The following is a 14772-nucleotide window of genomic DNA, read 5'->3' on the forward strand; positions in this document are numbered from 1 at the left end:
CGGCCTCACCCGCAGCCCCCGCCCGCCCTCAGCGCGGCACCCTCAGGGCGGGCCCGGCCTCGCCCCGCACAGCCCCGCCCCCCGCCGCGCGCGCGCCCCTCACGCCGCGCCCCGCCGGCTAATAACTGCGGCGCCGCCCGCCGCCAGCCAATCAGCGCCCGGCAGCGCGGCGCCAGCCAATCAGCGTCCGGCAGCGCGGCGCGCGGGCCAATGGCGAGCGGCGGAGGGGGCGGGGCGGTGCTAAGGGCCCCAGAGCGGGCGGCGGGAGCGCCCTGAGCGCGGTGATCCCTGCTCCTGAAGGCAAATTGTGTTGTGTACGGTCCGTGTACAAAACCAACTTCAACGCAAACTGAATCACTGGGTATCAGCTTGCTAAAACAGTGCGATTCATTCTATGCTTAATTCAGAAACGCTTTCACTGCCCGAGTAGGTGCAAAGACACGCTCGGTTACGGACCTGCTGTGGGTGAAGGGCTTCCACTGACGTCTRTGGTCTTTATTATGCAGTGGGRAGTGGATAATGTMCTTGAGTRGAATCCAGCAGTGCACTGGATAATGTSCTTAAAATCCAGCAGTRCRYTAGATAATGTGCTTAAATGGAATCCGACAGTGCTGAATGGGAGCTTTACCTGTGCTGGTGTGGTATTGGTGTTTCTACTGCTATATTACAAATACAAATGATAAAATTTGTCACGAAACTCATACTCCAGTGGAGTATCAAGAAGCGTCTCTGTTTACACCTAGAATAAGCAGCAATAGTGGRGCATCTAGGAGAGAAATCGCCTTTCAAAGCAGGTAAACCTGCAGCAATTGTAAATAAAATAACACTGCGGACTCGCTAAAATAAGAAAGATAAAGCCTCAATATTATAAAAGGCAAAAATAGAAAAAGATCTACAGAAAGTGTTTAAAATACCACGAGATGTCACTSTAATGCAAGAAAATGACAAGTGCTGTGAGAAGTGCAGCATCTGCACTGAGAAGTTGGGAGTGAGCAGTACTGAAGCAGATTTGTAAAACAGCTTTATTGAGAAACCTACTAAGGACAAAACTTTGCATAAGGAACTTGGAGCATCAGAAGTTTTCTATGAAAACTGAATCCTGAACCGAGGCATTAAGAATGAAAGCCAGTTTGCAAACACCCGGGCTGAGCCTGTCCAGCCTTACTTATTTTATAGCAAAAGTGAGTCAGTCCAGAAGTGGAGCACACACTTCCCTTCCTGCAACCTACACTGAGATTGTTTCAGCTCATTTCTCATTCTCTACCATTAGTCTGTTTTGTTTGGTTTAGCAGAAGGGAAGTCAGAGCAGAAGTTTCCTTGAGTCAGGCATTAAACAGACCAGAACAACAGTAAAATTATTTGGCCACAGTTATTTCAGGCACATATAAAAACAGCAGAGAAAATGGAACGGAAACTCTTCAGGGTAGAGTAGCACTATTTACAGGGACCCTTATTCACTACAGTAGCAGAAATGTTTATCCTTATTATAGTTTGTGGAAAACATTGTGCTGGCCAAGGTATTTTCAATCTTTGGCACAGCTGCTGTTGTGTGTGAAACTGAGAAGGGTCACAAGTGTTGATTCCAACAGTTCTAATATCAAGTGTCAGCTGCAATACTTGCAGATCTGAGATCACAGGGGAAAAGAAGTTGGGAAAGAAGTCAGTACTAATGTTACACTTCTGTTGCCAAATGAATGATCACTTGGACTTCCAGCTCGAAGTCTTTGCCAGCTGTAAAATACAACTGATCACTGATGATACACTACATTAAGTGCTGTAGCTACTGACTAGATGCATATTAGTATCATTACAAATTGGAACTTCATTCTTTTCTTGGTAAAATAAATACAAATAAACTATGAATTTGAAACAAAATGTAAAAATACCACCTATTATAAATATAACACTAACAACCTGTGAGATAAACCTGATAGTTGGATGTTTGCAGAAAAAAAAGATCCTTTTCCTAAATAACCTTACATTTTTAAATGACTTAATAGAGTCATTCCCATGCATTTAAATTGATTTGTAATAATCATCTTTCCCCCAAGCAACCCTGACAATGCARTGTTGAAGTTACTAGCATAGATTAAAAAGGAACTGATAATATATATCTTTACTAATTATGTCTTCTAGTTAAATGTCTCCATTTTGCTTTAGGAGAAACCTGGCCACCGATAATTCCAGTTTTGAACTGTATCAAGACTGACCCCAATGGAGATGTATTTCCATACACGGAGGATAAATCAGGCACTGCAGATGGACACTCTTAATATCTCACTTGTAGACAGATTTTCATTARACCTGTTGGGGGAAAGAACCTGGTTTGAAAGAAGAATTGGAAGAAAAAAAATAGAGCAAATAGTATCACAATTGTGACACACAGAAACGAATGTTTTATGTACAGTCTAGCACAGATTTGTAAAGTGCAATTAGAGGAGAATCCCTCTCTCTTAGTTTCTCTTCCATGAAGCTGTATTAGAATCARCTGGCAGCAAGCATTTTTCCAAAATATGATCTCAATCCTTCAGGTGCTGCAGGCACAGAACGGAGCTGGAAGGACAGCAGATTCTATGTACAAAGTGGCAGCCTGATCATCTTTACAGATACATACACTAATTACTGGATCCTTATCAATTGCTGTTCATTGTTTAGCAACTCAAACCCACCTCATTTTCCTGAGTGTGTTGTTTTGTGACAACTCAAATGTCTTCATGAGCTTTCTTAACAGGAGTACCATGGACAGAAACAATATAAAATTGTGAAAAGCTTTTATTTCAATCTTCTGTATTACAACAGGCATCATTTTATTATTGCTTTTTAAAGTTRTTTAAGCACTTTGCAATTTTACAACAGCTAGACTTTTTGTCCAGCATATGTGCTTTATTGATACACTGTAATGTACTTTATTCTGGACAAGACATTTGATCAGGAAAGACAACCCCTTTTCATTTACATGAATTTCATACATTTCTTTAAAAAACATGCTTCAAAGAACCTTGGATCTGTGGACTATTAGACATTCATTTTACCATACAACAATAATAAAYACATGTTTTTAAAAGTGCATTATACGGTGATAACCCTTGTGAAGAATTCAGTTTTACAAAATCCTCATTCTAAGGGAAGTGCTCAATYTGAACACAGTGCAAGCAGTCAAGTTGTCCTGAGAAGATAAAAATGTGGTCTRAGTTTACCTTCACAACAAGTACTTATTAGCACGAAATGGCTTAATCCCATTTTTGTCCCCCAGAAGCCAGAGTGTGACAAGAAAAGCTAAGTGCAAATATCAGCTCTGATGTGACAGGTGTCAGTACTGGTGTGAAGGTTTAGCAGTTTAAGCTGGAGATGGCTCTCAGTTCCACTGCTYCACTGAGCCAGCAGTGCCCGAGAGCTGCACTGCCAGGAACTGAACTGCCACTCCTTCCCCAGCAGTGCAGACCAGCAGAGAGAGCAAAAGCAAACTTGGAATAATGCTTCAGTATTTAGTATTCAAGACCTTGCACATGCCAGTATCCTGAGAGATTGGGGAAACAAGACAATAGAAGCCCAACTCAGACTGCTGAGACATTTCTCACCCCTCTCCCCACTGTGCTACATCTGGCATTAACCTTTCCCCTGACAGCTCGGCTTTACAGGATCTGCCCTGGCAAAGAGAACACTCAGGTCTGACATTTGCTAGCACATGACAGTCTCTCCCAGAAGACAGAAACATTCTTCTGCCAGGAAAACAAGTATTGCTCTGCGCTCCAGCAGTACCCACTGTGAGCTGGTTTTTGCTGAGAGAGGGGGTTTGTGGTGTGCTGTGTTTCTAATGGAAGAAATACAGTCATTAGGGAGGGAAAGGAAAGAGGGAACAATACTTGAAAATAGTGCATTTTATTCAGCACAAGCACTTCTGTGCATGTGTGTGCATGTTCAGATAAGATTGAGCTTTCTGAGTGCTCTGCAAAAGGTGCTCAGCAGCTCACAGAATCCTCATTCCTGACTCTGGTTCCTCTGAAAGCCAAAGACCAATGGAACGAGTCAGATTCCTCACTTGAAAGCCCAGGTTTGCTAAATGGGTATCACAACAAAAGAGCAACAGTTGTTGCTTAAGTTGCCAGACAAATTAATTTTCTTAGTGTTTCTGCACTTCCAGAATTACTCAGTAGACTTTTCAGACTAAAATGTAATTGGCCATGGGTTGCTTACAACTGTGATTTTACAAACAACTTGTGATTTTGATAAATAAGCACCAATCCAAAATAAGACACCCAAAAAGTGGCCTCATTTTCACAGCATAGTCCTAAAATCTCCAACCAGCCAGTTCTGAAAGTCTATGCTACACAAATAAACTTTCCATGCAGTAATGAATATGTACAGAAAAAATCATGGACAATCGTTTACTTAATAGACTTAAACCTGTTGCCAATCTTAAACCACACTAAAACCATAGAATGAAAATAATAGAGCAAGAAGCACGGGAAGATGATCTAACAGTGTTCCTGTGCYTTCCCTGCAGCAGAAGGGATTCTGTTCACGGGTCTGTGTAAGTATCAGTTYACCAAATGAACTGCTTTCAAGTTCCTGCTTGTGTTGCAAAGGCTGCAGCCTTGGGAGTTCAACTGGRTTATAATGGCAAGCAGTTAAATAAAGAAGTCAAAGCTACTTCTGCAGTAGTACTGGCATGCTGGGGAACAGCCAGGATTCAGTATTCTGGAAKGCTATTCCAAGCCTCTGTACCCTGCTCCCTGTCCTATTTTTTTCCCTTATATGTGTATGTATATCATATCCATCTCTTGATTTATAATTTTACCAGTAACAGTGGTAAAATCATGAGCAAGTGCTTTGAGATCTTCAACTGCAATTGCAACACAAGTCCAAGATTGCTCTCGTTTCCCTCAGTAAAACAAGTGCACCAGGAAAAGACAATTCCTGCACCACCACCTTGAGAAAAATCTACCTGGGCATCACTTGACAAAGATGAGAATTTCCCCAGGCAGAAGTGCCTTACATACACTTTGCTAACAATCACTCCTGCTGCAAGGAGGAGATAAGAAAAGGCACCTTTTATTTTTTTCCCAAGGGAAACAGAGAGGCTGATGGCACRTTTTCATGTATGGGTTTGTTCATGGTAGCATTTAATTTCCAACTCAAATATTAATGGCAATATCCAACCTGTTTACAGCTTTAGTAATACATCTATATAAATACAAGTACTCCCTAGAGTATCTGCCATCCAAACTATGCACAAATGGAATAGTGCCCAGACTTGGTGAGGTAATATAAACAAAATTAGAAACAAAGCCAGTAAAGCCACGCTGTCCATTTAGAAAACAAACAGTAGAAAATGGTAAGAGATTAGTTAGAAACATTCTATGCAACCAAGAGTATTACTAGCAACAAGAAATGTGTTGTTTTGCTCTCTGGTGGCCTGACAGTATTCCTTGGAACCGTTCTGCCTCATACACTCAAAAAACCCACATGGCCTTTCTATGATTGTATCTCTCTACAGATTTTGGCCCTTTTAACTTGCCCCAAGGTTTAGAACAGTTTATCACTGGCTACTTCCCAGCCCTGGGACATTTGGCCAGGTTTGGCAGGTTGCAAAAAGAAGACTGTTGCCATAGGAGCAGAGAGCCACGCCAAGGAACACAGTGTCACTGAGACCACTGACACACTGCTCAGCACGCATTCCCATTGTTCAGATGAAGTGGATCCAGCTCTCCTCACATTCCCTCGGCACCTTCAGGGGGTGAGTCCGGCAGGTGAGGGTGTAGTTCTTGCCTCTGTTGTTATCCCAGTACTCCTGGCCGTTGACTTGGTACCTTGCTGCAAACTGGACGAGAGTGCTCAGCTGAAGGAGAAAAGGAGGCACAGGAAGAAAGAAAGTGAACACATCAACCTGATTGTGCCCGTTTTTCTCTGGGATGCTCTGCTGCCAGCGAGCACACACCTCATGGAGGCTTTCCCACTGGTTGAAGGTGTAGCGCACGGACACCTGCTTCTCAAAAGCAACATTGCGAACCTGGATGGTGCCATTGAGCCCCARATCTGAGCTGGTCACCCGTTCCAGACACACCTGCTGCTCCTGGAGTCGGGATGAGAAATCCGGACAGTCTCCAGGCTGCTGGAAGTCAGGGACCAAGCATTGCATAGTAAACTCCAAGTTCAMGCTGCTGTACCAGAGGTCTGAGTTTATGGAGAGCCTGGAAAGGACATGCAAAGGGATGGATGGATCCTCCCCAGTCTGGAAGACTTTCACTTCAGTGAGCTCCAAGCCTAAGGCATCGGCAAACCTGACCCGGTTGATGCGGCTCTGGCAGCCGGGCTCCTGACACTGCGCTGCTGCTCTCTTCCTCCTCTCGGGTGATGTCGGCAGGGACCTGGCCCGGCGGCGGATGATGGGTCGCAGGGCTGGGTCACAGCTGGAGGAGCTGCTGCTCTCGGGATGCTTTGGCTGCGGGCTCTCCTTGCATGGCCCACTGCTCCAGAAAGTCTTGCTGCTACTTGTAGGGATTGCTGGGGGCTGCTGCAGCCCTCGGCCCACTGCTCCTTCAGCCCTTAACATGTTCTGATARAGATCTGAGAGGTAGCTGGGATTCCTCCGAGGACCACGCACCTCCATTTTYAACTGGTGACAAAAAAATCACCAATATGAAGTGATTGAAGCACTTAATTTGGGAATGGCAGCCACAGTAAGTCTGAAGTTATGCCTTGGGTGCAGCAAGAACCACCTGGAACAGCGTCAGCTCCGAACGAAGGGCAGAAGCCTGGAACTCTCAGGGCAGCTGKCCCAGAGCCAGCGTAAGGCGCTGTGTGGGAAGCTGAAGGCAGASTCAGTGGCCGATGAACTCGAGATCGCTGTGCTGGCTGGTGGCCCCGAGGCTCAGGCTGGAAAGGGACTCCAGGCTATCCCCGCTGATACTGGAGGAGCTCGCACACAGGCTGGAGAGCGACTGGAGGCTGTCGTGCTGGATGAAGGACTCGAGGCTGTCGGAGAGGTCGCTGGATGCGCGGTGCGCTCCAAAGCAGCGCTGTGTGCGGGCGAGCGGGGCCTGCAGGCTGTCCTCGCTGGCCACGGCCGAGCCCGCGCTCCGGCAGCACAGGCAGCAGCAGCAGCAGCACGAACAGGGWGGACACTCCAGGCTGTCACACTGGATGCTGGGCGAGTCGAGGCCGGGGAAGGCTTGCAGGCTGTCGGGCGGGASGGAGCCGGGGCTGCTGCAGAGGCTGGAGGGCGGGCGAGGGCTGTCGGGCTCGGTATCGCGACTGGCGGGGGACGGATCCGCCTTCGGGGCCGCCACAGCGCCCATGGGCGGCTCGGCCCCGGCTGCAGCCCGGCCCGGGCCCCGGCCGACACGGCGGCCGCTCCGCTCCGCACCCGCAGCGCAGGCGCTGGGCCGCTTCCCCCGCCCCGCCCGGCCCGGCCCAGCCTGGCCCGGCCCCCGCGCTCTGCGCTCGGGCGGCGCTGCCCCCATCGCCCCCGCTGCCGCTGCCGACGGACGCGGAGGAAGGGCAGGTACCGGGCCGGGGGCGAGGAAAGCGGGGAATGCGGGGCGCGGGGAGCCGCTGAGTGAAGGAGCGGCCCTTGGGGAGCGCGGTGACAGCGGCGGCGGCAGTCACCGGAGCGGGCCCGGCTCGGCGGGCGCTGCGGGTACAGCTGCCATCGCTGCGGGCACAGCCTGCGCCTGCTGCCACTGCTGCCATCCACCGCGGGCACTGCCTGCCATAGCTCAGGGCACAGCTTGCCGCCCTTCCCCAGCACTGCTACCATCCCAGCACTGCCACCATCCCCGGCTCTGCCACCATCCTTGGCACTGCCACCATCCCCGGCTCTTCCACCATCCCCGGCTCTGCCACCATCCCCAGCACTGCCACCATCCCAGCACTGCCACCATCCCAGCACTGCCACCATCCTTGGCACTGCCACCATCCCAGCACTGCCACCATCCCAGCACTGCCACCATCCTTGGCACTGCCACCATCCCCGGCTCTGCCACCATCCCCGGCTCTGCCACCATCCCCAGCACTGCCACCATCCCAGCACTGCCACCATCCCAGCACTGCCACCATCCTGCGCTCTGTCACCATCCCAGCACTGCTACCATCCCGCGCTCTGTCACCATCCCCGGCTCTGCCACCATCCCCGGCTCTGCCACCATCCCTGGCACTGCCACCATCCCAGAAGTGCCACCATCCAGCACTGCCACCATCCCCGGCACTGCCACCATCCCTGGCACTGCCACCATCCCCGGCTCTGCCACCATCCCCGGCACTGCCACCATCCCCGGCTCTGCCACCATCCCCAGCACTGCCACCATCCCCGGCTCTGCCACCATCCCAGCACTGCCACCATCCCCAGCACTGCCACCATCCCCATCTCTGCTCTGTCCCGTTCCGGGTGCGGGACTGCGGCGCTCGGGGCCCGGCTCCGCTGAGCGCGGCCTGGGCAGGATGCGGGGAGGCGCTTTAGGGATAGGACGGGATCAAATGTGAATAGATACGGTTTAACATGACTATAACTACATAAACATCACGGAATAGAAGCAAAGGTGGCTCAGGAGAGCTCTTTGTCACATTTGCAGCCCATTGTGCAGTTCCCTGGTGTGGGAATGCAGCTCCTGGGAAGTAAGAGAGCTATGGATCCTGCTCTGAGTATTTTTAGTAGGAGCTGATGAGACATTTCTTTCGGAAGAGGAAAAAAATAAGTATTGAATACAAAATTTGCATATATGAATATCAGAAAAGCGGGTTCTGTGACAGAAAAAGGCCAGCTGAGCTGGCGCAGCTCGCAGGGGGTTGATCATCTGCTCTCCATAAASGGAGCAGGAACAGCCACCCACCCCGCTGGGCTGTGACGCCCGGCTCCAGGCAGCACCTGAAGTGCGCAGGCTGAGCTGGGGATGGTGATGAGCACATGACACTGCACGGCAGCTCTGAGAGCACAGCCGGACCCGCAGGTATTTCCCTGGATTTGGAATAGTAAACTGAACGATGCTGCTTCCCACTAAGCGACTGCTGGGGGAGGGGACCGTTTTCCAGTACAGTTTGGTCGCTGATTATGTTTATCTTACTGCTTTAAAAATAGAATCGCATCTCGGGAGGATTTTGTTCCTTGCCTGCATCTCCAGGACGGGGGGATGTATGCATTGGAGACGCTGTGTCTTGCAAACCCAAAAGACTGGAGCCGTTTGAAGATTATGTAACAGCAAAGGTGCAGATACCCTTTGGAAAGAGGAATAATGGGACCAGGCATTCAGGAATATCCCTTATTACTGCACAGAGAGACACAGCAGAAGGAAAYCCACAGCCACACCAATGAAAACCACAAAGGAATGGTAAAGTAAGGAAATTGATTTCTCTTTTTATAGTTACAGAAATGCCAGCATACTGTGGTTTAGTTAATAAGTGCCTGGCTGTCCTGCCCCAATTGCCATCCTCAGCCCTGATCCCAGCAGCAGAAATGATTGTGCAGGATGATCGTGCAGGTCACAAGGTCACAGAGGTGACTGCAGCAATGCTGGAGACACAGGACCTGGTTTCATTCTTTTATAAGCTCTTGAATTTCTGAAATCATGTGTTTTTAAAACCAAAATCTGACTATAATGASATTAGAACTGAGAACAAGATGTACAGCCTGACCAAAAAACTGAACTGCAGTAAAGCTCGATTAGACAGGATAGCACAGTTTGATTATTCCTGTTCATTTTACAGCTTTCTATTTTGAAGTCAGTAGTATTTCTTGTTTGTAGAACAAACACTCTGTTCTGTTTTGTTTAGAATATGCTGATTTATTTGTTTATTCTGTCCTTACAGAAATGTATCTGCTTTAATTGAGAAAGTATGCTTTACTTTTAAACTGCTCAGATCAGTAATGCCATTCTTTCTGCTTGCATGARTTTTTTCTCATCCTAACATTTTTTCACAACCCCATTTATAACATGAAATAGTGAATTTTTTATGCCTTTGTTGTGAAAGAGTGTGTATTAACACCAGAAGAGACCTTATGCTCCCTATTCACTTCCACTCCTTATCTTCAAAGGAGTAATCCTTTAAATTTTGTTGAGAATATGCAAATTTTACACTGTAAAGTTTTTATTGTATTTCCATTCTGATACTCATATATGCTGCTGTTTATGTCTGATATTCTGTTTAATCCTTCCTGGTTACAGTAATGGAAAAAGCCATCCAAGCACCAAAGGACTAAATAAACCAATTTCTTATGTGAAATCTCCTCCTGGACGATTAGGCAAAAATGTATCAAGTGCCATTGAAAAGGTAAATAATCAATTTTTCTAACTTTAAAAGGGTACCCGGTCTAAGTCAGCTTCTTATTAACATCACAAACTTTCATATACCGTCAGATTTCCCATGACACTCAAGATGGTCACCAACCAAGTGTTCTTAAGAAGGGAAGGAACCAACTGGATGGCAATAATCAGTCAAAAAGGTAATTTTTAAGATTATCTGTTTAATTTGTAGTAGTTTCAGACTGGTATGTAAAATGCTTGTGAGGAAATTGTGGGTGCTGTGTCGTGCATTTGACTTCCCTGGYCCAGAGTTCAGCATTTATGAGAACAACAAATCGAAGTTATCAATATGAAAACTAACTTTCCTGCTTTTATGAGTTCTCAAGCAAAATCAGAATTAAAAAAAACCCAAAAACGCAGTAGTAGGCACCGTTATCTCTACCAGCAATTATTAATTTTGCCTCATTACTAAGTTTCCTTGCCAGTTTTAGCTTTAGTCACATAGATCCCTGTCCTTGAAGGGTGGCAAGACCTTTGTGAGCTGATGTTCAAAGGCATTGACCCATCTAACAGGACATGATCTGTCTTTTCCTTTAGGATCCCGAGTGTTTGCACCTCACTGCAGAGTGCACCAGGACCAAAGAAGAGTCTCCCAGAAAGAAGGCAAAATGAATCCTTCCCACACAGGATYCCCCCTGGCACAAAGGGCAGCACACAAGGAAACTTCTGCAGGGCTAAAGATGTCCCAGTGCAGCATTTKTACTGCAGTAAAAAAGAACAGTTGGGAAGGAATCACGAAGAATACATTGCTGAAGCCAGTCCAGGCTCTTCTAAATGGCAAGAAACATCTGTAGGTGCAATGTTTCTTGATTTTGAATCGGTACAAATTATTAAAGAAGATGCTGAAGATGATAGTGCCAGTGATCTCTCTGACTCAGAAAGGATTCCCATTCCCCCCTCTCCCTGCACACCACCAGAACTCATCCTCAGAGCGGAAGAAATCGACCCTGTTTGTTTGGAACACATCCCTGAAATGGGATTTAAGGAATCAGAATATTACTACCCTGACTTYCTCCCACCTCCTTTCAACTCCTGGGACTTGAAGCAGCTGGCCATCTTCRTCCACGTGGAAGGGAAAACTGATTTCCGCCCCAAGCCCACGGGATCTCTGGAGAAATACATTGAGCGCCTGGTGCAGCTGGAGTGGCTGCAGATGCAGACGGTGCAGAGTGAGAAGGGCAGAGCAGCCAAAGGTCGGCCCCAGACTGCCCCCAGCTCTGCCCGTGCCCTCAAGAGCCCTGGAAAAGCCAAAGCACTGCTCAGCCCTTTGCCCAGCAGGCAAATGATGCCCCAGGAAGGCATGGCCAGGCTGCCCAGGAGCTGCTTGGGTCACAGGGCAGATCCCTACTCGGAGGAGACTCGCCAGGTGCGCTCCCATCCAGCTCACCTGAAACTCCCGGAGAGGATGGGAAGTGCAGCATCTTCTCCCAGGCAAACTGGTGATGGAAGGAGTGAACTGAAAAAGAAACCAGCTGCAAAGCAGCAGCTCCTCAGCCTGCAGCCACCCGAGAGCAGCTCTAAAATCCAAAGCGTTGGTAACATCAGACCCCCTAAGCAAAGCCCCACAGCATTCCATGGTGCAGCTGCTCCCATCAAAGGCTTAAAAACATACACATGTACAAATCCAAAGAAAAATGGCAATGCCAGCASTTATGTTCCTCCTAAAAAACCAACRGTGGACAGGAAAATAAAAACAAATGGCACAAAGCAACCACCACGCAAATTTCAGTGAAGGAGAACTCATTAGTGTTGATGCTTTTTGACTGCTAGAAAGCATCTGGCCAGTGCAGAAGAATCCTTTTTTCTTCATAGGAAGATCCTGAGAAAAATGTGTTCCTGACACGTGGCTCTGAGTCAGCACTGTTCATTTCTATACATTTGATCTTAAGCCAGCAGGAAATGTTTTCCCTGAAGGCAAATGTCTTCCATTGGTCTTTCCTCAAAAAYATTTATAATTGCTCAATGAAGATAACAGTAGCACAGTGTGAAGTTTAGAGAAGTAGAGAATGTCCTGTTTGCACCAGTTGAAGTCTGAGGTGTTTCTTGTGCTTACCCTGGTGTATGTGAGGGAATCTCCTTGACCAGATGTGCTTTTTGTAAGACAGATTTGATTGTGGTGTTTTCTGATGGAAATGGCTCAGCTGTTTTTATAAAATAATGGAGCCTGATATCTATGCAAAGTCAACTCTGATTCTTCACAGAAGATGAATTGGATTTTTTTTGATGAAATAGATATTATTTTTTTGAGAAGAAGAATGGAGTTAATGTTTTGAAATATTGTAATGCAGAAAGAATTCTTTWTAAGATAAAGTGTTAGGGACCAGACAGCTTCAATAGTGACAGATTATGAAAATAGAATGTGTATTTTTGTACCCTGGAATCTTCACTGTGTTTACAGACAGCTTTCCTGGAAGTTMATTTTGTAGGCCTTGATGCTTTTTGTCATTTAGGGGAAATGACCAAATTTCAAATTGCACACGGATATATTTGAGTAATGCAAACTAAGGCTTTTAGCAGAGACTGTGTGGCCTAATTTGCAGAACTGGTAGCCTCTTAAAGCATAAAAAATAGCCTCTTAAGGGAAGAACTTAAAGGCTCTTGTAAGTTCAAGTAAAGATGTATTTTGATACAGAACATRCCTATTTTCACCTAAGATGATTTATTTATCCTGTGGTCCAGTCTAGCTTGGCTTCTTGAGGTTTAGGGAGGTGAAATGGGCAAATGCCTCACAGAAAGAAATTGTACAGCCWGGACTGGGTCCTGTCCTTGGGCCTTCTCTTGTGTCTGTGAGATACAAGAGAACACAAAGGACAGTTCAGAGAATATTCAAGTGTCAGTTGATCTGTTACAATTTCAAATGAATGACASCAGCTGGGGACAGGGTCTCATTAAGATGAAATTCTGAAGAATTTTTTACTTTCATTTTAAAATTCTGGTCAGCATCATTTCCTCCTCAGTCACCAGTCACAATCTTCATGAGAAGTGAGCTGAGGTCTGATGGACCAGATTCTACAAGTGGATCCTTCACATTATGATARAAAATGAAAAAGTAGCAAACACTAAAGAGTACATTCTGTATATAGCTAAATTGCACTTCTCTTGGTGAGCTCATCTTGGTTTTAAGATGCTTAGCTGTTTCTATCTTTCATTGTGCCTACCAGATCTTCAGCTTTGTAAAATTTCAAAGCATGGATTTATATGTAGTTTAAAAAGTGAGAATATTCAGAAATGTAGTAATAAAGTAGAGTATTTTACAGTACATAAAAACATTGCTCAGGAATAGTCTTAAGAAATATTTTTAGTGTTTTTTTTTTTTTTCCTAGTCTACTGGAGACCAAATGTGAAATTTTAAATTGGTAAAGGAAATGAATGTAATGACAGTGTTACATTTCCAGATTCAGTATTTGTAAAGTTACACTTCATAGGAATTGTAGTTGCATGTACATTCAGCTCTATGCAATTCAAGTGAAACTTAATCTGACAGGCTCAAAGATCAGATAAATGGAGTGGTGGGACTCAGGATGGAACTGAACACCAGCAGCTGCAGAGGACCAGCATATCCCAGTGTTGCTGTTTCACCCTTTTGGTTTGCTCCAGCCTCATGMATTTCAGCTTTTTTTAGATGAAAAGTGCATCCAGTGCTAGTATTCCAAGCTCTGGCCAAATTCTGCAAGCCTGCCTTAGCYAAGTTTTCCTGATTCACGTTAACAGCAGTGAAAAAAGGAGAGCTCCTTTTCCAGTAAACAGGAATTTAATGCACTGTTTTAATTCACTGTTACAAGCATCAAACCCGAGGTGAGCAGGAGCCAGGCAATAATCACAACAGCAGTTTTTTAAACAAATTTTGTTAGATGCAGTAAATATTTTAGCATGTTGTTATAGCACTGAATATTGCTGTGTGCTAMATTCTCCAAATTGAAGCTTTCCTGAGTTTCAAGGAGGGCATKTAGGTACAGGCACATTTTGCATGAGCACTTCTTAAAGAATAAATAATAGCTGTGACCAGAGCAAAGGTGATTGGTGCTGGGAAAAGTGTTTTGCCACAGAGCTAGGAAAGTTTTAATGTGTGCTTGTGATCCCGTGGACATCAGTCTGTTGTTGGAGTCTAAAARGTGAAGCAGGTGGAGGTGGTGATGCCACTTCAAATTAATCTGAAAAGTTGTTCTTCACTGGGCTCTGTGTGCGATCTGGCCGAGTAAATTTGTATCATATGATAATCACCCTGTCTAATTTCTGTCACTGCTTTTGCTATTTCTGACACAGTTGTCTTTATTCACACAAGTAAACAGAAATTCTGTTTGCCTCAATAAAAGCTCTTGGCCTGAGCAGACCTGCAGGGCTGGGTTTTATACTGATTCCATTTTAGCTCCACKATGTTCTGGGCCCACAGATAAAAAGAGCTCCTTTTATGGAGAGGTCCATGTTTCTTTCCTTTTTTATTGATAAATATTGTTTTTGGAAGCACTTCTGAATAGAG

General features: G+C 46.1%; 2 protein-coding genes across 3 annotated transcripts; one reads left to right on the plus strand and one right to left on the minus strand.

Annotated features, from left to right (window-relative positions):
- Nucleotides 1–2770: 2770 nt before the first annotated feature.
- On the minus strand, nucleotides 2771–6619 carry PPP1R3D (protein phosphatase 1 regulatory subunit 3D). The gene has a single exon (XM_057378136.1). It carries the CDS (start codon nucleotides 6608–6610, stop codon nucleotides 5687–5689), a length of 924 nt encoding a protein of 307 aa, XP_057234119.1. The 5' UTR covers nucleotides 6611–6619; the 3' UTR covers nucleotides 2771–5686.
- An 818-nt stretch (nucleotides 6620–7437) lies between these two features.
- On the plus strand, nucleotides 7438–13604 carry FAM217B (family with sequence similarity 217 member B). Of its 2 annotated transcripts, XM_057378140.1 has the most exons (5): nucleotides 7438–7504; nucleotides 9074–9328; nucleotides 10158–10263; nucleotides 10350–10435; nucleotides 10833–13604. In XM_057378140.1, exons 2-5 carry the CDS (start codon nucleotides 9228–9230, stop codon nucleotides 12025–12027), a joined length of 1488 nt encoding a protein of 495 aa, XP_057234123.1. In that variant the 5' UTR covers nucleotides 7438–7504; nucleotides 9074–9227; the 3' UTR covers nucleotides 12028–13604. The 2 variants fall into 2 exon arrangements, with proteins under 2 accessions (XP_057234123.1, XP_057234124.1); XM_057378141.1 differs by lacking the exon at nucleotides 7438–7504 and having other exon boundaries at nucleotides 9248–9323.
- Nucleotides 13605–14772: the final 1168 nt, after the last annotated feature.

This window comes from Malurus melanocephalus, unplaced genomic scaffold (genome assembly GCF_030028575.1).
Source record: "Malurus melanocephalus ecotype Western Australia unplaced genomic scaffold, MMel_1.1 scaffold_341, whole genome shotgun sequence".
In the NCBI taxonomy this organism is placed as follows: Eukaryota; Metazoa; Chordata; class Aves; order Passeriformes; family Maluridae; genus Malurus; species Malurus melanocephalus.